Genomic DNA, 24,237 nt, shown 5'->3' on the forward strand with positions numbered 1-24,237 from the left:
AGTGACTCTCACAATAAAGTATTTCACACATTACGATTACTTGACATATTACGCGACCAAATAATACATTTCTTCGCAAACTAGAATATCTCAATGATCACCCTGACATTTACATTTTAAATTGGTTATTAATTTAGAACAAAAAACAAGTCTACTGAAATAAGTTTTTCCTTCAGATCACAGCTTCTATATTTTGTGGAAGGACGTGAACCAGAGTGACCAGGCAAAATTAAAGGTAAGAGCTTTGGACTATCTGCTCACTGAGTGCTAACGGGGTTACTTAATCGTTGTCATTGTGCTAGTGCTTCTGTGGTGTGCTTTAGGCTAATTAAACGGAGTAGCCGAAAAACATCATATGAACAGGGCTCTCAAGTTTTATCAAAGGTTTGTCGTGGCGAATGCGTGAAACTTGAGAGCCCTGGTAACATGTTCATGTGATTCTTTAGTGAAACTGGTATCAATAATCTGTCACCTTAATAGGCCCTACTGTTGCTCTGTTGGTTAATACTAACAGAAAATCTAACTACAGCCCTAATTTGCAATATGAATGCCTGCAATCTGGGTGTCATCTTGTTCTACACACGATGGCGCTATTGACTTCAACCAAACTCACATTCAGCAGTATTGCTTTGGCTTGAGTAAATCAATTTGCGAGTGCAATAGTGTTTCTCCCAGTAGGTAAGTCAAGTTATTGCAAGACAGCAAGGTATTGATTACTGTTGATAAAAGTACTGAAAGACGGATAACCCGAGCATCAATGCAATACTCATGCACATTAAGCATTTCTTGTTATTTCCTGGTTAAACCTGGTTGGCATGGGACTTGAGTTTGGAAACCTTCCTGTAATTCACGACTGCATGCCAACAACATGACAATGCTGTGAAAAGCTCATGAAGCATAGAAGGGAGAGCGTTTTATAAAGGCAGGGGAGGAGCCCTTGAGCTTGGAGAACAACAGAGCTACTCACTTCTGCTTTCAACCCTCTCTAAGGAAGTAAAGCACATGACCTGTGCCGGGCAGCTGATGTAAGAGCAGATCGTTGTGCTAAAGTTCAGACAATTCTGCTTTCCGCTCAGATTAACGAGAGGACTGACAAGGCCCAGCACTGAGGGACGGAGACTAAAGTCACGCAGGCCTGAGAAGACAAGCCCTGACATGGGAGAAAGAGGGGTACAAGGACACTGATTGGTTGTCAGCGAGCAGGAAGACGGGGAGAGAGAGTGAAAGAAAGAGAGAGAGAGAGAGAGAGAGAGAGAGAGAGAGAGAGAGAGAGAGAGAGAGAGAGAGAGAGAGAGAGAGAGAGAGAGAGAGAGAGAGACAGAGAGGAACACCACTCTGGAGAAGCTCAACCGCTGGCTGGTGTGAGCATCATAGAGAGGGGTGGCAGATGACTCAGGTAAGCAGTGCTACAGAGATACTTACCTGGCAATGAGCCAAGCTGTCTGATTGGTCTTGTCTATCTTGCTGTTGTGCTGGGTAGCATTCACTTCTGTTTATGTTGTCATTGTACTCATGGCATGTTGGTGTGTGTATGTGTATTTGAGAGGATGAAGTCTTTGGGTGTCTGTGTGTGTAAACTCCATTCGCAAGCACAAAGTATGTGCAGCCTCTTAAAATACCTTTTGAAAATCGTTAAACCTGTTTGTCGAGAGTAAGAGACTGAGAGAAATGAAGGGAAAGACAGAGAGAGAAGATTCACCTAACATAGGGGTCTTCTCATCCAGAGATATTGAAGTGTCTTTCCACTAGTGTTTCAGTGAAACTGGAATGCCACAGACTTCTCCAGCCCTCATGAACTGAGTCTATATTGTAATGTTTCGGTTCTGTTGAGGTCTTCTCCCTAGGTATTCATGTGCATCACTAGAGAATGTGTGTGTGTCTGAGTTCCTGAGGTAATTAAATTCCCCTGTAACTAGTGTTTAGGCACAGTTATGAGAGGACAGACACACACGAACACACGGTTGGACAGAGGCAGGAATGCATGCCTGTCTCTGAGCAGGCTCCTTCCTCGCTTTCCTGTGAAGAGAATGTAGAATGCAAAGGCATGCTGAACTCTTAATTTACAGCGCGCCCAAATAAGCTTATGCTGCAAGCAACCTACAGTCTTGGGATTGAGACTCTAATGTCACTTTGTAGCTACAGTTAATGCACTAGACATGTTAAAACAAGCCACTCAAGTTTTGGAGAGTGCTTGTGTGTGTGTTTGTTCCACTGTAGAAAGTTACAGTAAGAAGTATGTACAGTAAATCTGTAAATCTTTTCCTTGTATTTGATTTCCCCTCACTCTACCTCTGCTTTCTACTTCACTCTCCTTTTTTCTCTTTCCAACTGTCCCCCCACCCCCCCCCCCCCCCCCCCATCTCCCCCTTATCTCTCTCCAGGAGCGTATGAGAGACGTGGAGAGGATCAATAAGGAGACTGGGGAGCTGAGTGCCTCTGGTGAGCTGTCTGTTTCCCTGGAGTTGAAGGGGGAGGCAGGGACGGTGGGGGGCGCTGGAGGACAAACAGTGGACTGTAGGGGCCCCAGGCCCCTGCTGGCCCTCAGAGAGCAGCTACATCAGCTGGAGACGCACAATCTGCTCCCACCTAGCCAAAGAGAGGAACACCTATGTAGAGTTCTACCTCTCTATATACAGGTATGTTAGGGTTGTCTGTCTGCCTGCTTATCTGTCTGGAGGCTGGATGACTTAAAGGGCCTTGCTGGATATCTGTCTGCCTGCCTGCATGATTTGTCTGCCTACGTATCTGTCTGTCTATTTGTTTGTTTCATGTCTATTTATTTGTCTCATGTCTGCATGGAGGCTGGATGATTGAAGGGCCTTGCAGGCTGTTTCTAACAGATCATGTTGAGGTTTATTCACTTCATTCACCTCCCTGATCAACAGATAAGTTACAAGCACAGTCTAGAATACTGTCTGACTGTCAGCTTCTCACGGTTAAGTAACATGACTGCTTAGCTAGCAAGTGGTCTCTGTATAGAAGACTTGTTTCTCAGAATCACATTAATTAGCCTGTCCTTTCTTACGCAAGCAGTTTGAATTAGGTTAAAATTACCCCCAGTGACCACACACACAACACACATTCTGAATCCTTTCAATGACCTGTGTGTAAACCCATTGATCAGGCTTATAGCTGCACACATAAGCACCCCTGAAGTAGGCTGGGGGTCCTGCACGTGTTACTCACGTGTCACACACTCACAGACACACACACACACACAAACCCTATCACGTGCCTCCTGATCTGCTCTCTGGGATTGGACTGGTTATGTGTAAGGCCTCTCTCTCTGACTCAGTGTAAATCTGTGTAAGCCTCTGACGGCATATGGCAAGATGAATGGTTATAAATAGGTTGCTGCTTTTGACTGGTTTCTTTCTTGGGTGTGAATTAGAAAGCAAGATGGTGAATTTGTGTGGATCTGTGACATAAACAAAAAAGGGAAGTGAAAACTTCTGAGCTTTTGGACTTTGTTCCACAATGTATAACTGCAGTAAATTGACTTCTCTGTCTCTCTCTTTCTCTCACCATCTGTCTCTCTTTTTCGGTCTCACATTCTCTTCTCTCCATCTATCTGTCTTTTCTCTCTCTTTCTTACCGTGTACCTGCCTTTCCTTGTCATCTCTCACTCTTTCCCTGTCTCTCCTCTCCTCTCAAATTGTCTCCTGCCTGTGTGTGGTGTGAGGTGTGTGAGGATGGAGACCGAGGGATGGAGGCCGTGGACCTGAGAGCTCTGGCTGCTGTCACAGCCGAGACCATGGTCACTCACATCCTGTCCAGACTGGCTGAGCGGCCTGCAGGTATAGAGGGGCTCTGACCTCCAAACACATATCCTCTCACTCAACACGTTCACACCTACAGTAGCTGATGAAACACAGCATAGCATGTACAGGAGGTTGTCTGTATGTCCAATGACCAGGCCCAAACGTGATACGCGGGCGCAGAATTCCAACGCTGATTTTCAAATAGAACGCATTGGTCTGAGGCAAAATGTACTCAACTCATATTACGTCTCTATTATTAAAACGTTAGCCAACAATGCTAAGAATTGAAAAAGAAACACTTATCGACCAAAATTACAGAAAGAGACAGGGCCAGGGAGTTTCCAGGCCATCTTTACTAGGATGGATCAATACTTTTTTGCAAAGTCTGTCAACATTCAATCGACCATATTCAGCGTCAAACTGTTGTGGAACATCTTCGGTCGCTCGAACAGGAAGGCAAATTCTGAATAACCGCAGAAAATGTGAAAAAACACGTTGGGCCTGCTGGTGACATGTATGTACAGCAATGTTTCCCATACCATTATATTAGGGGGGCGCCCCGCCCCCCCAACGGCACCCCCTGGAAGGTCTTTAAAAAAAAAAAATGTATTATATAGCGCCAGATCACAAAATAAGTCATTTAAGGTTACCTTTCCTATAAAACTGGTTTATAGCTTGCTCTTTTATTAAACAAACTAAATGGCCTTATGTTATTTATCTTATTTACACAACGGCATGTCATTTCCGCCCCCCCCCCCCCCAAAGCAGTAAACCTAGGGGAAACACTGTACAGTATGTCCTGGATGTGCTTGCATGGGGGTTAACAGAATATGTTTACAAGAAGTACATAGTTCTGTTTTTCTCTGAAGAGAGAAGTGGGTGCCCTCTGATCCCCTCCATTACCTGATGCATCACACACACCCTCACTGGCACGCACTCTTGCTGTGAGCTGTGTGTGATCGCTCCTCGTGGTTCTGGGCTCCCTAGAGGATGCTCGCTACGAGGTGCAGCTGTTCTTCCAGAAGTCAGTGGACAGACAGAAGGACCAGAGGGATGGAGAGGACAGACAGACGGATGTTTCCGGATGGATGTTGCTGAAGGGCCTGTGCCTGCTCACGGCCCAGGGCCCGGTGAGTGGGGCTGTGGTTAGAGAGTCTGAGGTGTCACCTTAGTCGTAGCTTCCTGGAAGTGAAACTGTGAACTCTTTTTGTGTACGTGTCTTTTGGGGGTGTGTGATTTGTGCGTGTATGTGTAGGAGGTGCAGTCATTGGTGAAGCCAGGTCTGCCTGCAGCTCTGATAAAATGTCTGTACCTGCTGGTGTCTCTACCAGCCAAGAGAGAGACCTGTGGAGGAGAGAGGAGCTTCCAGGAACTTCTCATCCAGGTGACCACCACCTCTCAGTAGCTAAATAACCAGGGGGATGTCCCCTAGAATCCTAGTGGACATGATCCTTGCAGAAATACTGTAGTGATAGTGACTCCAGAACCCCCCACCCCACCCCCATTCCATCCCACCCACCCCCCTCCACCATCCACCCCATCCACCCTGCCCATGCTCATCCCACCTTCCACCTCTGTTATCCCCTTCCACCACCCCCCCCCCCCCCCCTCCTCAGGTCCTCCTGCAACTCAGCCAGCAGCAGGCCAGTGTGGAGGAGATGGTGGACACGGCAGAGCTCCAGTGCCTCATCATCGCACTCACGTCGCTGTGGGACCAGACCAGCGCCCCCTGGAGGCACCAGGCTGGCCGCATCCTCAGGGCTGTGTCTGCTGCACAGGCACGCAATACCGTCACCAACCTGCAGGGTGAGAAAACGATCTCACTCACACACTACCTGGGATATGTACCACATGCAGAATACTGTAAAACATTGATACAGTAGATTTCAACTGGCTTTTGTATCTGAATACACAAACACACACACACACATTGCCTACAACCTACAAAGTTATCCACACACAAGGGCAGTGAGCAGAGAGAGTGTCGAGTCACCAGAGCACATGATGACTAGTCATCTCAGGATAGTCCCAGAGCTGGTCCACATGATGTCCAGATCTCATTATCCACTCAGATGTTCCAGAACATGGAGCCAGACTGGGTGGAGGAGGCGGTAGGCAGTTTGTTGGTTGTTTGGACTTGTTATGGAGATAGGAGGAGAAGGTTACCATGGTAGAGCTGGCTTGTGTGTGTATGTAAACATCATAAGGCTGTCAGGAAGCGGGTCTGGTGTTAAGTATGGCATAGTAGGGGTTGTTGATGGCGTGAAGGACCTGTTTGAGGTCTGCTCAACCTTCTTTATTAATTTGTTTGAGGATGTTTAGAAGCTCCTGTCTAACTTTTTTTTGTACCACCCATTCTAAAATTTCTCTTCCCCGTCCCTCTACCGTTTCTCTCTCTCTATCCATTATTCTGCTGTCACTCTATCTCTCTCTCTTTCCCCCCCTCCGCTCTTCTCCCCCCAGCTAAGAACTGTGTACGTATCTGTACCCAGAACCTCCAGGGGATGTGTGACCGGGTTCCTGGGCACGTCCTGGCCGAGCTGGCGGTCAGTGTGTTCAGCTTTGTCCGAGACTCCTTCACTCTCAGCCACGCCCTGTTCAAAGAGTTTGAGACTAATGATGGATACACAGTCCTACAGGCCATCATGACTCGGTGAGGGGAGGATGAGGAGGGGTTCTGAGGATGGGGAGGGAGGGAGGGGGGGAGGGATAGAATGACGGGGTAAATGGATGTTTTCCTGAGTCATCTTTAAGTCCTCTCACCCTTATTATTGTCCTCGGTTGGAGACCTGGAGAGTAGAGGACATTGCTTTACAAAGCAAATACATTATTATTCTCATTATTTCCAATCTGTCATTCTCTTTTCTGTGACAAGCAATACCCTTTGGTGTGAATTAAGTTGTATCTTACTCTGCCTAGCTGTGAAAATGAGGTGTTACTAAATTAAGCTACGGGGTTTGTTGTGGTCTCCAGGTGTGAGGAGGGGGTGAGTGGTGAGGATTTCCAGCCTGTGCAGGAGCTCCTGGGCTTGCTGGCCTCACTGTGCCTCCTGGGGAAGAACGAGCTCAAGGTGGCCCTGTGTGTCAGCAACCCCCAACCTCCAGGCTTCAAGTTTGTCCCGTCACTCACCAACGGTAGGTCAGTTTTAACCCTAACCAACACTAACCCTAAAGGCCGATATATGCTTCTGCGTTTTTCGAAAAACGGACACATGGGAACGCCCTCGTCTCCGTGGAACGCCCTCTCCGGGGCTCTCCGTCAGCCGTCGGAGAGCCCCGGAGAGCTCGACGTGCACCTCCTGAATTTTCTAACTATCCGTCATAATTTCGGAGAGCGACGGATTTCGGATTGCTGTAAGTTTTCACAATTCATATTTCAGCTAAACAGTACATGTAAATCAGCATCTGAATTAAAATGTGACGAGAAATGGGCAGTGTAGTTGCTGAAAATGTGCGTATTTTATTGATGAAACGGCTAATTTGTAAATTTTCTCAGACTTCTCGATAACCTAGGTAAATAAACACTCCACGACGACTTACAAAAAACCGTTGCGCCACCTATTCTTCTGGCGGTGAATTGTTTTCAGCACCCACAGCCTACGGAGAACCATAAACGAAGTCTATCCGTCCATATCCGTGCGTATCCGTGCGCCCGCCCATCCGTAAACGGAGACGCAGAAGCATATTTCGGCCTTCATCATAACCCCAACTGTCACCAAACACTTACCTGCACTAGCCCCGTCCATAACCCTAGCCTAACCAGCACTAACCCTAGCCCATCCTGGCCCAAGCCTGGGTCATACGTTATGCTAGCCCTCCCTCCTCTACTGCAGGCTGATCCTAAATTGGGTGTCCAGGCCATCAGGTCTGGGCTGGTCTGACAGGGACTGATTTCTGGGGATCAGGGAGGGTTGGAAGGGTGTGGTATGGGCCTGTGAAGGATCATGATCAGTCCCTGCCCCGGGTTCAAAAAACACTCCCTTAACCTTTTGAACTCTTATCTTCTAATCCTGACCATAACCTTGCTTAATGGGCCCCACCTGAAACAGTAACAGAACACACAGAAAGACAGACACACACACACACGCACTCTCTTTAACAGTGCAACAGCCAGCCCCCCACCCTTCAGGTTAACTGGAGGCTGAGGTGATTATGTCTGGGATGATGAAGTGGAGCTTACTCCTCTAACTGTGTTAGGACACCCCGCATTCATTCACCAGCAGCCTACCGCTCCCAGCCATCTATCACACGCGTGCACACACACACACACTCACAGTCTGACACTAGTATAAGGATCCTGCTCATTTATAGCAATGTGTACACACACACATTCATCTATCACCTCGAGGAGGACTCTGTGCCAGCAGACAGAGCTAGGTCTTACGCTGATCTTATTTATCACTGATGTGATTTCAATCCAGGCTGAGAATGAATCTTATTACCTGACACTTATATATTTATTTACCTCACAACATTTCCCAAATCTAACACTGTCCTTGAATGTTTTGACAATATTTGCTCCAAACTTTATCAGGGTGAAGGAAGATGCTTTTTCTCTGGTCTTAATGCACTCAAGATCATTAGTTTTCCGTCCGTCCGTGTATGTGTAACTGGATTCAGGGGGAAGATTTCAGTGGAAGTTGTTTGTGATTTAACGTTTGCACCTCTGTGACCTTGTGAGAGCAAAATATGATGAATGCTCCTCTGTAAACTAAAACAAACCTGGTTTTAATTCTACTGCTTGAAACTGAACGTGAAACATAGTGGCCGGGTTTCCTAGATTCGTTAAGAAGCTCTTAACGCCAAGAGCTTCTTAGGAGCGTTCTAAGAACGCTCTTAGAAGAACGCTCCTAAGAAGCTCTTAGCGTTAAGAGCTTCTTAACGAATCTAGGAAACCCGGCCAATGTTGTTGATGTGGACTATTTATTTAACATCTGGTTTCAGTCTCACTGTAGCGTAGTGATGAAGAAAGTGTTTTGTCCGTCTCTTCATAAACGGAGTGACTAAGTTCAGTTGAGTTCTGGATTTTAATAAGCATTTATCAATCTGCAGATTGGGAGAGAAAACCAGACCTCTGACAATAAATGACAACACAACACCAGGCTTAGGTCTCAATCATGTCTCTCTCGGCTCTGAAGGCCGGAGGACCATCTTTTATAGGGCACAGGAATGTAAACATAGATAGTGACAGTCAGGCAGTAATGACATTACAACAGTCTCAGAGGAAGAGATTCACAGCTCCCAACACATGACCACTCAGACTAGAGAGATCATAGTTGGCGCTCTCCTTGTAGTCATGACAAAGGACGTTTACCCAGTACTTTCTCCTGACCCCGAACATCTATTAACCCTGACACATAGACACAATCTACTCTTATTAATAGCAAGCTTACATGAGAACATACTAACTAGTATACAATGAATAGTTCTATTGATTAGTGGATAATGTAAGCACACCAGAAATCGCAATTTATTCCACAATAGATACATACTGAGTCCAGCTCAATGTGGAGTCAATGTTCCTGCAGCACCAACCTTAAAGTTTACTTCAAATTTAAATGTAGAGACTTTAGTGACATGGTTGGTTGTAAGATGACAAACCTTTGCTCCTCTCTGTACACACTGTAGGATGTAAGCCTTCTATGTACTGTTACATTTATTTTATTGATTTAGCAGCTGCTTTTATCCAAAGCGACATAGTACACATAGAGTACAGTCAGAGTCAAGTAACAAGACAGGCACAGAGCAAAAACTAAATCTTAGCTACCAGATACAATGCAGCCATAACTGCTATCAGAACAAAAATGCAACAACAGCTTCTTAACTTCAATATTCCATTTACTTTAGTATTTCAACTTCATAAATCATTTCCTGGATGCAGTCTCTGTCAAGACAGCAGTATCACAAATAGAACATGCCGAAAAACAACAGTTTTGCAGGTACCACAAAAAGTAATTTACCGCTAAGCATAGCTGCGGAAAGTAGGGGTACCTGGGGGGCCCTGTTTTTAGCCAAAAACAGACAAATACAATTCATAAGTAAGACAGCTTTCTTTATTCAATTTTTTTTTTTTTTGTATCAAGGTTGACAATGAGCAACACGGACAGCGTACAGGCACACCGCATAGTCAAGCTGCGGCGGTATATTTGATCAATGTTGTCGGTTAAACATTTATATGCACACTCATTCCTGCCAGGCCCAATTCTGTGAAGTCGTCCCCCCGTCCCCGTCCCCCACTCCTTGTTCTCAATATTTTCCCACGGCCATGCCGCTAATGTAGCTTTGGGCGCCCTTACGCTGTGCAAAAAGTACAACTCAACCAAACTAACTGAAGCTATGCCTTAATCCTCTCCTTCTTCTGCCCCCCTCCCCCCTCCCCCAGGCCTCTCAGTGAAGAATCTGTCAGCTTTCCGTCTCCTCCAGACCTCCTTCCTGCGTTCGGAGGACATGCTGCTGTGTTGTCACATCCTGCGGACCATCCGGACCGTGTGGGAGTGGGACAGCGCCAACTTCTTCCTCCTGGAGTGGTCTGTCCAATCCCTGGCCCAGCTTGCCACCTGCGTGTGGAGAAAGCCCGCCCCCGTCCACAAACTGTTCTTCTCAATGGTTGAGATGGTGTGTATGGTTGTAGGACACACAAGCACACACAAACTTCCCACACACATATATACAGTAGGTAGATACATACACACACATACAGTACAAGTACACATGCAGTAGGTAGGTAGGTATACACATACACAGTACATTCAAACATGCATTAGGAAAACACACACACATTCAATCTATCTAACACACTTCAGTCTCAACCATTGCATCATGTAATGGGCAACCTACAGTATATCCATGATGGTGTTTCCTGCAGGTGGTATTCCAGCTGAACTACATCCCCCATGAGGTCTTGCATGCGGTGCAGGGCGTGCTGAAGCAGAGCTGGATAGGGGGCGTAGCTGGGAGCGTGGCGGGGGCGGAGTTTGAAGTGATGGCCCTTGACTGCTTCTACACGTGAGTGAGACACCTGTAGCAGAGTAGCGGTAACACAAGTAATACCGTTTAATTACACAGCAGTTCCTACGCAACTACAAAATTGTACCACTACATACTATTGCTATTTATGGAAGTTAATGTAACATGAATGTAAAATGTGTTGCCGATTAGTGACTGTGTTTCTGTGAGAGTTTTGCCATCAAACTCATACATGTTGCTACTCATGGTAATAGAGGTATTGTGGTACTTGTTTTTGGATTATGAGTACGTAGAGTACCATAGCCACTGAAAAGGTCTAACCTGGCCTCTATGCTGTTGATGGAGACCTTACATCCAGGAGATTTTTTGTTCTCCTTCAAATTGATCGGTTATCTTCCTTCATGCTTCTGTCTCTTCCTCCCTACTATTTATACCCTTCCTATTCCCTGATCTCCCTCTTTGTCCCCTTCCCCCCAAGGCTGACGGTGCGTAGCGGGCTGCTGTCGGATGTCCTGAGTGAGGGGGGGCTGCTGGAGATGGTGCTGTTGGAGCTGAAGCGCAGGGCCAAGATACTCCGCAAGGCTGGCGCCTCTGCCACAGGTGTACACACACACACACATTTCAGTCCATCACATACACCGACCTCTGATCTGACACACACACACACACACACACTGACCTGTGACCTCTGACCCTGGCTGTGCTTCAGGCTTGCAGGAGCACTCAGGCGTGGAGAATGGGGAGAGAGCTCTGACCACCAGCATGCTCAACGTAGTGGCAGCCCTGACACTACGCTCTGTCAGAAACACTGGTATACACACTCATCACATTTGTCCTGAGGATACTAGTACTCCTATTGAACAGTCAACCAATTGTATTAAATACATTTTGTGTGTCTATGAATGTGTGTCTACGCATTTCTCTGTGTTTATGTGGGTACGCATCTGTGTGTGTGTGTGTGTGTGAATGCACGTCTTTTGGTGTGTGTCCCCGTGTCCCAGTGTCTGTGCGGGAGCTGGGCATGGTTCCATACATGAAGATCTTCCTGGATGAGGAGCAGTACCGCGGGCCCACCCTGGCTGTGCTGGAGCAGCTGTGTGAGGTGAACCCTGAGGAGTTCATGAGCACGGCCATAGGAGCCCTCTGCTCCTCCACACAGCATGAGCTGGGCCTCAAGCAAGACCTGCTGCAGGTACACACACAAACACACACACACAAAAACACACATGCAGGTACATGCAGGCATACATAGACACAAACATGCACCATCCCATTTTTTTTGTGTGTAAAACAAGAAATGGTTCATTCACGTTCTTTTTCCTAACAAATGGTAATCCGTTTAAACAGTAATTGCATTTGATTGCATTATGGACAAACACAGATTGATTTGCTAATACAGGTTTAGCTGTTAACTCCAGCACAATTTGATTACCCCGCCGGCATTGTGCTGTGGCCCTGTCTGAAGATGAGGACCCTACAACATCTCTGGATGTTTCTCATTTGATTACTCCTAAATGAATTAGACCTACTGTACACCTGCACTATTATACATGGCAGGGAGACCATGTTTGCATGTGTATGTAGTTCTGTTTGTGTGTGCGTCTGCGCAGCATTACGTGTGTGTGTGTGTGTGTGTGTGTACAACGTGCATGTGGCTGTGTGTGTGTGCATTCATGTTTGTTAAATGGATTAAAGCAGGTGGCAATCAGATTGACTGTGGCCAGGTTGCTGTGTGTTGAGAGCCATTGCGATTGCTTCAGTGTTAATGAGATTTGTCCCTGCGTTGTGGGACACACATTACCTTGCTGATGTATTAGCTGCCCTAATACAATCAGGCTAATCTGATTCAACAGAGCTCTCAAAAATGGTTACCAGAAATGATTTATGGTTTATCTATATATTTATGTTGTGTCTCTGTTTCATCGCATCATGGCCAGCATGTTTTAATTGACTGGAAATTACTATTTACGAGGCTGGAGATGGGTTGGTTTGTTATCAGTGAATACAGTCTTTCCCCTCCTCTTTCAGAGTATCTTTGACGGGGTGTAATCACGTTGTAGTCTAAATTCAGTCATCTATTGGTGTGTCTGGGTAGTCCCAGACACACCAATGTCTTGTGTGTCCATGTGCCTGTGTGTGTAAGTCTCAGTGGGTGTGTGAGCCTGACTCTTCTATGCCCTCCAGTCTGTGTTGAAGGTGCTGGAGAACCCAAACAGTTGGGATGCGTTCAGGCGAGCTGGAGGCTTCAGCGGCCTCCTCTCCCTGGTAGTGGACATGGAGGGGGCCTTGGCCGACCCTCCCCGGCCCCAAGGGGGGGTATGGGGGTCCCTGGGCGACCAGATGGTCCTGGACCTTCTCCTCCTCACCCTCCACACCCTGGCCGTGGCCGTGCACGTCCACCCCGTCAATGCACACCACTTCCAAACAGGCGGGTTCTACGAGAAGCTAGCTGAGGCGTTGGCCCAGCTGGGCTGCTTCTGGAACCAGGGCCCAGGGCAGCAGGACTGGGCTGAGACCGGGGACTGGCCCAGGGATCCGAACCACAGTCAGAGGGCTCTGGAGGACAGCTGGTCCCAAGGAAAGAGCTTCCACCAGTTTGTAGAGCTGGCTGAGACCCCCTTGTCTTCCTCGTCCCCTGAGCCCCCCCTGCCCCCCCGTCTACAGGCCTGCGTCCGGCTGCTCTCCTACCTGGACCAGTTCTCCACAGGGACCTGGACTGCTCATGAGCTTGGGGGGGTGCTGGGGAGGGAGGGGGAGACCCAGGGAGCAGGAGGAGGAGAACCTACGCCCAGGCCGGAAGAGCCTCAGGGGGGGAGCAGAAACCCTGCCTACAGTGTCTCCTCAATCGGCAGCCAATCGAACTACAGGCAAGTCTGTCTCTCTGCGCTCTGATTGGTTTACATTTACATTTAGTCATTTAGCAGACGCTCTTATCCAGAGCGACTTACAGTAAGTACAGGGACATTCCCCCGAGGCAAGTAGGGTGAAGTGCCTTGCCCAAGGACACAACGTCAGTTGGCATGACCAGGAATCGAACTGGCAACCTTCGGATTACTAGCCCGATTACCTCACCGCTCAGCCAACAGACTCCCTTACTCCCCTGCTCCTCCCATTGTTGAGGAGCAGGATTGTAAGGGCGGGTGGGTTGTCAAATATTGATAGGGAATGCATCTGAGGTAGAGGGAAGGATGAGGAGGAGATGGAGAAGGTGAAAGGAAGTGTCCAGCTGTCAGAGAGTGGAGGATGACTGTGTGTTCTGCTGTGGTCAGGTTCACCTGTGACCAGACCATCCTGTATCCTGGAGCAGTCAGAGTCATGATGACCCTGCTGCCTGCTGTATTCACTCTGGAGGACACTCAGGTACCCTGCCAGACTGGTGACACTCTAGAGAGTCACTACTGCCATGTTTTTCACTCTGAAATACAGGTGTGGGATGATAGCTTTGTATGGTGGCTTTACATAACTCTGTATAGAACAAAATGTCCCTACATCCTCTCTGACTTTCCATTTTTTCATCCCTTTATCACGTTCAAGTTTATTGCATTTGTAACAAGTACAGATACATTGGTATTCTTTAGTCCAGGGGTCCCCCAAATATTTTCTGTGAGGGCCAGATCATTTTTCCTTCCTTTAATGTGGGGCCGGGTCGGTCTGTAACAGAAAATTACATGGGCCGCAGCAAGGCCGTAGCCATGAAGTCAACATTGGGGGGGACAAAATCTGCTGGGGAGTCTTGGGGTCCTAATCTATAACACTGTATACAATGTAATTAAGAATTATTCACCTACAGTATCAACTGAGAATTACCTAAGCTAAGAATAACCAATGCACATACAGTTAGGTCCATAAATATTTGGACATTGACACAATTTTCATCATTTTGGCTCTGTATACCACCACAATGGATTTGAAATGAAACAATCAAGATGTGCTTTAAGTGCAGACTTTCAGCTTTAATTTCAGGGTATTTACATCCAAATCAGATGAACGGTGTAGGAATTACAACACATTTTATATGTGGCCCCCCCCTTTTTAAGGGACCAAAAATAATTGGACAAACTAACATAATCATAAATCTAATTGTCACTTTTAATACTTGGTTGCAAATCCTTTGCAGTCAATGACAGCCTGAAGTCTGGAACCCATAGACATCACCAGACGCTGGGTTTCGTCCCTGGTGATGCTCTGCCAGGCCTCTACTGCAACTGTCTTCAGTTCCTGCTTGTTCTTGGGGCATTTTCCCTTCAGTTTTGTCTTTAGCAAGTGAAATGCATGCTCAATTGGATTTAGGTCAGGTGATTGACTTGGCCATTGCAGAACATTCCACTTCTTTGCCTTAAAAAACTCTTTGGTTGCTTTCGCAGTATGCTTCGGGTCATTGTCCATCTGCACTGTGAAGCGCCGTCCTATGAGTTCTGAAGCATTTGGCTGAATCTGAGCAGATAATATTGCCCGAAACACTTCAGAATTCATCCTACTGCTTTTGTCAGCAGTCACATCATCGATAAATACAAGGGAACCAGTTCCATTGGCAGCCATACATGCCCACGCCATAACACTACCTCCACCATGCTTCACTGATGAGGTGGTATGCTTTGGATCATGAGCAGTTCCTTCCCTTCTCCATACTCTTCTCTTCCCATCATTCTGGTACAAGTTGATCTTGGTCTCATCTGTCCATAGGATGTTGTTCCAGAACTGTACAGGCTCTTTTAGATGTTTTTTGGCAAACTCTAATCTGGTCTTCCTGTTTTTGAGACTCACCAATGGTTTACATCTTGTGGTGAACCCTCTGTATTTACTCTGGTGAAGTCTTCTCTTAATTGTTGACTTTGACACAGATACGCCTACCTCCTGGAGAGTGTTCTTGATCTGGCCAACTGTTGTGAAGGGGTTTTTCTTCACCAGGGAAAGAATTCTTCTGTCATCCACCACAGTTGTTTTCCGTGGTCTTCTGGTGTTGCTGAGCTCACCAGTGCGTTCTTTCTTTTTAAGAATGTACCAAACAGTTGATTTGGCCACACCTAATGTTTTTGCTATCTCTCTGATAGGTTTGTTTTGATTTTACAGCCTAACGATGGCTTGCTTCACTGATGGTGACAGCTCTTTGGACTTCATATTGAGAGTTGACAGCAACAGATTCCAAACACAAATACCATACTTGAAATGAACTCTAGACCTTTTATCTGCTCCTTGTCAATGAAATAACGAACTCCCATGAAGGAATAACATACACCTGGCCATGGAACAGCTGAGCAGCCAATTGTCCAATTACTTTTGGTCCCTTAAAAAGGGGGGGGCCACATATCAAATGTGTTGTAATTCCTACACCGTTCACCTGATTTGGATGTAAATACCCTGAAATTAAAGCTGAAAGTCTGCACTTAAAGCACATCTTGATTGTTTCATTTCAAATCCATTGTGGTGGTATACAGAGCCAAAATGATGAAAATTGTGTCAATGTCCAAATATTTATGGACCTAACTGTATATGTATGTGTAAGTAGGGTAGTGGGGTGTGGGGGATATAGTCTGGACACGGGTGGCCAGATGGATTACTACTTGTTGATTATTTGCACCTCCTGGGAAAGAACCTGTTATGGAACCTGTTCGTTCTTGTCATGATGCTTCTCCATCTGGAGTTTCTCGAGGGTAGGTAGGGATTCATTCCTCCCTCTCTCTCACCCTCCATCCCTCTCTCCTTCTCCCTCTCCCCCTTGCCTTCTCTCTCCCCTCCCCCTCTTGCCCCCTCTCTCTGTCTCTCTCTCCCCCTATCTTTCTCTCCCTCCCCCTCTCTCCCTCTCCCCCTTTCACCTTCTCTCTCTCTTCTCTCCCCCTCTCTTTCTCCCCCTCTCTCCTTCTCTCTGTCTCTCCCTCTCTCGCCCCCTCTCTCCCGCAGCTATCTATGGAGGTGCAGTTCTCTGTGGCGCACCACATCCAGGCCATGGTGATGTCGGAGCGTAACCGCCAGATCATGTGCGAGGCGGGGCTGGTGTCCACCCTGCTGACTCACTGCCAGGTCATGCTGCTCCAGACCCACCACCCGCTCCACCTGCCCGTCACCCGCATTCTGGAGAAGCTGTCCTCCCACTCCATATCAAAGGCTGATCTCAGGTCTGACACACACACACACATGCTGTAGACACACACTCACATATTGTAGACACACACACGCATACTGTTCACACACTCACATACTGTACACAGACCGACATCAGGTCTGTTGCTCATCCTCAGGAGGATTCTGTGTGGACGACTACAGACTAAATAATAATAAAAAGAAACATCAGTCTTGATGTGATGTTTGGTTTCTCAGGCGTTTCCTGTGTCTGGGAGAGCCGCTCATGTGCTCAGCAGACAAGATTGCTGCCCTCCCCCCTGCTCCAGAGACTCACCCACAATGCACCCCTTCAGTCTCAAACGGTACAGAGACACTGAAGTTCAGTCTCACAGAAAACCTCAGTAATGTCTTCTATCTCTGCTGATGTGACGGTTATTACATATGTGTGTATACTATCATAACCCTCGTCTATACACGTACAGTGCCATGTGCAATATGAGTGCAGTAATGATGGTGTGCGTGTCGTCCTCCAGGCCAGAGCCCAGACCTGACATCATCCGACGAGCAGGACCAGGGTGGAGTCTCGTCCGCTGTGAAGCAATTGAAGCGCTCCTTCAGCCTGCTTGGCCCCACCCCTCCCAGCGGACCGCCGGCGGGTTCGCCCATCCCCCTCCACCAGATCATCAGCCTGGTCTCCATGACATCGCCGCGGAGCTTAAGACCCCACCGAGTGTCCGCCTCCCCCGCCTTCGTAGAGTTCGACATGAACGACAGCGGCTTTGGGTGAGACCATAGGGAGGGTGGGGGTGGAGGAGACCAGAGGGAGGGTGGGGGTGGAAGAGACCAGAGGGAGGGTGGGGCTGGAGGAGACCAGAGGGAGGGTGGGGCTGGAGGAGACCAGAGGGAGGGTGGGGGTGGAGGAGACCAGAGGGAGGGTGGGGCTTGAGGAGACCAGAGGGAGGGTGGGGGTGGAGGAGACCAGAGGGAGGGTGGGGCTGGAGGAGACCAGAGGGAGGGTGGGGCTGGAGGAGACCAGAGGGAGGGTGGGGCTTGAGGAGACCAGAGGGAGGGTGGGGGTGGAAGAGACCAGAGGGAGGGTGGGGCTGGAGGAGACCAGAGGGAGGGTGGGGGTGGAGGAGACCAGAGGGAGGGTGGGGCTGGAGGAGACCAGAGGGAGGGTGGGGCTTGAGGAGACCAGAGGGAGGGTGGGGCTTGAGGAGACCAGAGGGAGGGTGGGGCTGGAGGAGACCAGAGGGAGGGTGGGGCTGGAGGAGACCAGAGGGAGAGTATAGCGTATATGTAGTTGATATTCTGTTTCTGTCTAGTTTCATCATCTACAAGACTATCCATATACTGTAAAAGTTTGTTTTTCAAGATGACTGACAGTTTCACTGGGTGCTCTGTCTATAAACGTGTCTGTGTATCTATGTATGTCTGTCTGTGTGTGTGTGTGTGTGTGTCCGGGTTTTTAGCTGTCTGTTCCTGCCATCCGTGGCCACAGTAAAGGGAGTGAATGCAGATTCCATCCCCACAGGAGGAATAGGAGGAGGTAAGAGAGCAGACTAATAAGCAGGAGGTGGACGAACTGCACTATGGTTCATGTCTAGGTATCCCTCCTTTCTCCTTTCCTTAACCCCCCAACCCCCAACTGTTCCCTCCCCTCCCTTCTCTCGCTCCCCCCTCCTCCCCCAGACTGCCGGGGTTTCCCCCCGGCGGCAGGCCTGTCGTTCTCCTGCTGGTTCCTGGTCAGCCGGTTCACGTCTGCCTGTAACTCCCACCCTGTCCGGCTGCTGTCCGTGATCCGCCACATGTCCCGGGCAGAGCATCAGTACACCTGTCTGTCCATCTCCTTCTCTGCCTCCGATGGATGCCTGGTCATCTCCACCGAGGAAGAACCTTTCACCTTCCTGGGTGAGCAGGAGTTTGATTGGTTGGTGAATTGGTTTTGTTGGTTGATTGGCTTATTGACTGACTGGTTGGTTGGTTGGTTGATTGGTTAATGATTTGGTTGATTAATTAATTATTGAACTTTAAGGAATGCATACATAAAGGATTGGGTAAGCAAAGAGATAGACTGGTTGACTGACTGACTGCCTTACTGATTGATTGATCGACCAGACATGATGGAGTCAGAGGTTTGCACGCCCAGCCCTCTGCCCACCTCTGTCAGGTTTAGGTGCTCCAGTCAGCTGGTCCCTGGTCAGTGGCACCACTTGACCGTTGTCATGGCGAAGGATGTCAAGAAGAGTTGCCGAGTGTCTGCCTACCTCAACGGCAAGCTGGTGGGAGGAGCTAAGGTAGGGGAGAGGAGCATGAGTGTGTTCATCAAAATGTCAGCACTCAAACAGCAGTGAGTATGCTTCCTGAGAGTGACCCGGCAAACGCCTCCATTCTCTGCGTCCTCTCAGATGCGCTACGTCCAGCCATTTCCTGGCCAGTACGCCTCCATGGATCCAACGGCGGTGATCGACGTGTGTGCGTTCATCGGCACTCCCTCGCTGTGGAAGGAGCTTGCGGCGCTGGTGTGGCGTGTCGGACCCACCTACCTGTTTGAGGAGGTCCTGAGTCTTGAAGCAGTCAGCCTTCTCTACGCTCAGGGGACAGCCTACATAGGCAACTACCTGGACCTTCGCTCCACAGGTGTGTGTGTGTGTCTGTGTGTGTGTGTGTGCACCAAGTCTGTACATGTGAGATTAGTCCCTGGCACCAACTCAACACTGGGTCGAACAATACTGTATGTGGTGTTTATGTCTGGCCATTGTTTAAGTCACTTCCAGCCCCTCTTTCACCCCTGATCTACCCTGTTTTCAGGTGGACCCTCAGTACTTTAGAAGTACTCTGTTGACTGTGTACTCTAGTAGTATTCTATCTTCTCTGTACCTCGGTGCTCAAGCAGTACCTTGTCTGTGTCCCCCCCCACAGGCCCCGGCGATGACCCCCCACCTCTCAGGCTCATTCCCGAGGAGAGGATCGCGTTCGCCATCAACCCTGCCATAGCGACAGTAACCACAGTAGCACAGATCAGAGAGGACTACAATGAGGTGGACAGCCGACTCATCGCTAAGGAGGTGTGGAGGACATCAGACCATCCTGCACTAATCTAAACAAACTTTATACAGTACCACACCATTGTGTGTGGTGTCAAATTGTGTCTGACTGTCAAGATATGTGTGTGTGTTTTAGCAGTGTGTGAGTGTAATGTGTGGGTGTGTGTGTGTGTGTGTGTGTGTGTAAGCAGTGCGTGTGTGTGTTAACCAGTGTGTGTGTGTGTTCTCTCAGATAGGGATACCTTCCAGGGACAGCTCTGCTCCTGTGTTCCTGGCTCGGAACATCAGCCAGCACCTGGCGGGCACGGCGCGCACCATCGGAGCAGCCCTCGTCGGCCATTTTGGTACAGATGACTCAGCATATCTCAAACACCACCAGGCTGATATCCGCCATGTTTGTTTCAGGGGCCAGATGAGGTTGAGTTAGCATGGCTAACATGTCATGGGTTCTGACTGCTTGTGTGTTCGGGAATGTGCATCCATATCTGTTTACTACGGTTGCCGACATGTGCAAATGCGCTGCAAATTAAGAAAACACATGCAAATAGACAAAACACAAGCAAATTAAGAAAACATCTTCATGAATTTGACAACCCTTACAAAAAAGAAGTATACTTCAAGTTTATTTGTAAGTATACTTAGTATAAAAAGTATACTATTATCATGGTACTTAAGAGTATACTAGCAGTGTACTAGCAGTGTACTTATTTATATACTATTTTTGTACTAAGTAAACTGAATTGGCCCACTTTTTAGGTCATTTAGTACACTTTAAAGTACACTTATAGTGTATTTGAGGTTTACTTTTGAATACTGTAAAGTAGCCTTTGTAGTGCACTTTCAGTTCATAAAGTATATTTCCTAAAGTACTTCAAAGTATACTTTGGAATACTGTAAAGTAACCTGTGTAGTGCACTTTCAGTTAATGAAGTATACTTCCTAAAGTACCTCAAAGTATACTTTGCAATACTTTCAAGTGCACTTTCAATTAATGTAAGTACGTCAAGAAGTAAACTTAATAAATGTCAATTTACTCTGATTTACTAATATATTTAAATGTTTAGGGGCCCTTCACACATCGCTGATCTTGTGTCACTTGGTGAAAACGGGGGCCTTCACCAAGTAACACCGCAGATCCTTAGCTGAAAGAAGCAAATTATTGTGTACACACTCATGTTGAAATAATCCAGCTCCTCTTATGAAACGTAACACTCATGGTTACAATGGTAAACCGGCACAACAATGACAATTACCACGCAACAAAACACTACATTCTAAGCAGACACAAAAAAAACGAAATTCATGAAGTTACATTTGTATTTCAAACAAACGGCAAACTTATTTGCAAATTGTTACATTAGTTACCGCCTTGCATCATGGGAATTGACCAGCCAATGAGCCACGCTATCTTCATTTTTTCACGTCCTTATTTCGTTCTTCAGTCAGTTTGACAGTATAACCATCAAATGCACAATGCAACCCTTCTGTCTGCTTCTTTCTCAAGTAGCTTTTTCGTTTTTTCCATCAATACTCCAATTGATAATTATTAGTATAAGAGTATAGGGCTTCAAAATGTTTTGGCAGTAATTAAGGTTACAGCTTCAGTACGAAAAAAGATTCAATGTGCAATGCATAATAGATTTTCCTAGACATGAATAATTAGAATGAGATGGATCTAAAGAATTTAACCTGTAATGTAGGCCTACTTAAAAATTATTTTGACTTTTTGCTGTATAATAATAGAAAACGTACATCTTACTCCAGAAGAAATGTATACAATTTTCTGTTTCGAAGCATACTTCTTAAAAGTATATCAAAAGTGAACTATTTTCTAAGTATACTCCTTAAAAGTATATCAAAAGTGAACTATTTTCAAAGCATACTTAAAAGTATATCAAAAGTGAACAATTTTCTAAGTATACTCCTTAAAAGTATATCAAAAGTGAACAATTTTCTAAGTATACTCCTTAAAAGTATATCAAAAGTGAACTAAAAGTGTACTATCCATATTTTAGTATACTTATAGTATACTTTAATATACTTCTTTTTTGTAAGGGAACACATGCGCAGCATTCAGCAAACGCGCTGCAAATACACACAACACAACCAAATACATAAACAAGCTGCAAATACATAAACGCAAAAACGAAAGCACGCAAACCAAAAACGCTACTTTGCAGCGTTTTTGGTTTGCGTGCTTTCGTTTTTGCAAACATTTATGTACATAACATGCAAGCATAACATATAGCAAGTTTTAACAAGAAACTTTGCAACCACACTGCCCATTTATTTACTTTGTCCAAGTAAAATGACATGTCCACAACCTCAGAAATAGCAATGTTAGTGATAGATGCAGAACGATGACAAATAAGAAAACAACAGTGACATTTCTTTTCTTTAAAATATGTTTATTAGCCAAATCCAAAGACTTCTGTTATGTATAATTTAAAGCAAAAAAAAACAACTAATAAATGGGTCACAGGAGGATATGGAGACTTATCATGGACACGAGAAAGCATCTGCTGAGTGAATTAGTCATTAGTAATAGATACTAATCATTGACTCATTTACTATCTCTGTTATCTATCTGACTCAACCTTCCAGGTGTTCGGACGTTTGCTCCTACCAGCGCCGCTAACGGCTTCCTGTACGTGGGCGGGCCCGCGGTCATCCTTAGCCTGGTTGCCATGGCGCCTGACGACGGCTCTCTGTACGCAGCGGTGAAGGTTCTGCTATCTGTGCTGGAGACCTGTCCTGCTATAGCGCAGGAGATGAAGCGCTTCAATGGATACAAGGTACACAGACTCTCAGACACTGTTTAACACACATACATTTACATTACATTTAGTCATTTAGCAGACGCTCTTATCCAGAGCGACTTACAGTAAGTACAGGGACATTCCCCCGAGGCAAGTAGGTTGAAGTGCCTTGCCCAAGGACACAACTTCATTTGGCACGGCCGGAATCGAACTGACAACCTTCTGATTAATATCCCAATTCCCTAACCGCTCAGCCATCTGACTCACATACATGCACACTCGCTGGTTATCATACACACACACTGGTTAACAGACATACTGTTTAAAATATACACACACTTGAAAATACAGACGCACTGTTTAGCACACAGACATGCTCTTTGTATTTTTTAACATACACACACACACACTGGTTAACGTACACACGCATACACTGGTAGGCACACACACACTGTTTAGCAGCTCATGGTGAGTCACTAACCACTGACCACACTCTGTAGTCTAGGTTATTCGAACATTACAAAAGTTTTACTACGTGAAACCCTACTAAGTATGCGTGGAAATTAAGGACCTTCTTTTTCGATACATCAATCTCTTCATCTATACATATATCTTTCTTTGTCTCCATCACTTTCTCTCTTTGTCTCTCTGTCTCTCTCTTCTTGTCTCTAGCTTCTGGCGTTCCTGTTGAAGGTGAAGAGTGTTCTAGTGAGCAGCAGGACGTTCCAGCTGGTTCTGTCTCTGTCCGGTTCTGTGGAGATGGGTTCTGGCCCGGCCTGCCTACGGAACAAGCTGGCCTTCCAGGCCCTCCTTTGTGACCTGGAGGTAAAGAAGTCATCAAATACAACTTTATTGTCCATCCAGGGATAAACGTGTCTTTTTTATTATCTGTTATATGAGGCAGTTACAGTAACATACAAATAATTCCAGTCACTCTTCACTTGCTAATACTAACTATGCACAATTGGGTGTAACTGTAAAGTTATGGTTAAGTAACTTGTAAGGTTGTGGTAAACTGGTTTAGGGTTCCTCTTATGCCTCCTTGTGTGTGTCTGATCAGGTGTGGCAGAACAGTTCAGATAACCTGGAACTGGCCGTGCTCAACCACTTTGCTGACATCCTAAAATCATCCAGGTGGAGTGAATCACTAAATCACATACATAGCAGTATTTACATTTACATTTAGTCATTTAGCAGACGCTCTTATCCAGAGCGACTTACAGTAAGTACAGGGACATTCCCCCGAGGCAAGTAGGGTGAAGTGCCTTGCCCAAGGACACAACGTCAGTTGGCATGACCGGGAATCGAACTGGCCTTCGGATTACTAGCCCGACTCCCTCACCGCTCAGCCAACTGACTCCCAGTATGTCTGTGTATCTCTTTCATATTGCGTGTGGAAATGAGAGGCTAGTCACAGAGCCTGGGAAAACATGAATTAGTACTTGTTACAAACTTTATCAATAGTGTGTCACTGTTCAAAGTTTAGTAATGTTCCCTGTACTCATACTCTCTCTCTCTCTCGCGCTCTTTCTCTATATCTCTCTCTCCACCCCTCTATCTGTTTCTACCTGTTTCTCTGTTACCATCTGTCTGTCTGCCGGTCATCTCCTCTTGCTTCTACTTCTTTTCCTCCTTCTCCTTCTCC

At 46.7% G+C, this 24,237-nt stretch overlaps 1 protein-coding gene across 2 annotated transcripts in view; it reads left to right on the forward strand.

Moving 5' to 3' along the window:
* Nucleotides 1-1,003: 1,003 nt before the first annotated feature.
* The window catches only part of wdfy4 (WDFY family member 4), a 59,617-nt gene continuing 36,383 nt past the window's right edge, over nucleotides 1,004-24,237 (forward strand). For both annotated transcript variants that reach the window (XM_062463207.1, XM_062463208.1), the window contains exons 1-27: nucleotides 1,004-1,396; nucleotides 2,382-2,636; nucleotides 3,683-3,797; nucleotides 4,749-4,891; nucleotides 5,017-5,145; nucleotides 5,378-5,567; nucleotides 6,225-6,414; nucleotides 6,735-6,895; nucleotides 10,143-10,375; nucleotides 10,626-10,765; nucleotides 11,205-11,326; nucleotides 11,436-11,537; nucleotides 11,728-11,918; nucleotides 12,911-13,593; nucleotides 13,996-14,086; nucleotides 16,625-16,839; nucleotides 17,042-17,148; nucleotides 17,320-17,569; nucleotides 18,259-18,335; nucleotides 18,479-18,697; nucleotides 18,905-19,083; nucleotides 19,195-19,426; nucleotides 19,709-19,854; nucleotides 20,066-20,177; nucleotides 22,438-22,628; nucleotides 23,265-23,417; nucleotides 23,653-23,726. In XM_062463207.1, coding sequence (XP_062319191.1) covers nucleotides 1,388-1,396; nucleotides 2,382-2,636; nucleotides 3,683-3,797; nucleotides 4,749-4,891; nucleotides 5,017-5,145; nucleotides 5,378-5,567; nucleotides 6,225-6,414; nucleotides 6,735-6,895; nucleotides 10,143-10,375; nucleotides 10,626-10,765; nucleotides 11,205-11,326; nucleotides 11,436-11,537; nucleotides 11,728-11,918; nucleotides 12,911-13,593; nucleotides 13,996-14,086; nucleotides 16,625-16,839; nucleotides 17,042-17,148; nucleotides 17,320-17,569; nucleotides 18,259-18,335; nucleotides 18,479-18,697; nucleotides 18,905-19,083; nucleotides 19,195-19,426; nucleotides 19,709-19,854; nucleotides 20,066-20,177; nucleotides 22,438-22,628; nucleotides 23,265-23,417; nucleotides 23,653-23,726 — 4,709 coding nt within the window. In that variant the 5' untranslated portion in view covers nucleotides 1,004-1,387. The remainder of the gene's footprint in view (nucleotides 1,397-2,381; nucleotides 2,637-3,682; nucleotides 3,798-4,748; nucleotides 4,892-5,016; nucleotides 5,146-5,377; nucleotides 5,568-6,224; nucleotides 6,415-6,734; nucleotides 6,896-10,142; nucleotides 10,376-10,625; nucleotides 10,766-11,204; nucleotides 11,327-11,435; nucleotides 11,538-11,727; nucleotides 11,919-12,910; nucleotides 13,594-13,995; nucleotides 14,087-16,624; nucleotides 16,840-17,041; nucleotides 17,149-17,319; nucleotides 17,570-18,258; nucleotides 18,336-18,478; nucleotides 18,698-18,904; nucleotides 19,084-19,194; nucleotides 19,427-19,708; nucleotides 19,855-20,065; nucleotides 20,178-22,437; nucleotides 22,629-23,264; nucleotides 23,418-23,652; nucleotides 23,727-24,237) is intronic.

Source organism: Osmerus eperlanus, chromosome 6, assembly GCF_963692335.1.
Source record: "Osmerus eperlanus chromosome 6, fOsmEpe2.1, whole genome shotgun sequence".
NCBI classification, from domain to species: domain Eukaryota; kingdom Metazoa; phylum Chordata; class Actinopteri; order Osmeriformes; family Osmeridae; genus Osmerus; species Osmerus eperlanus.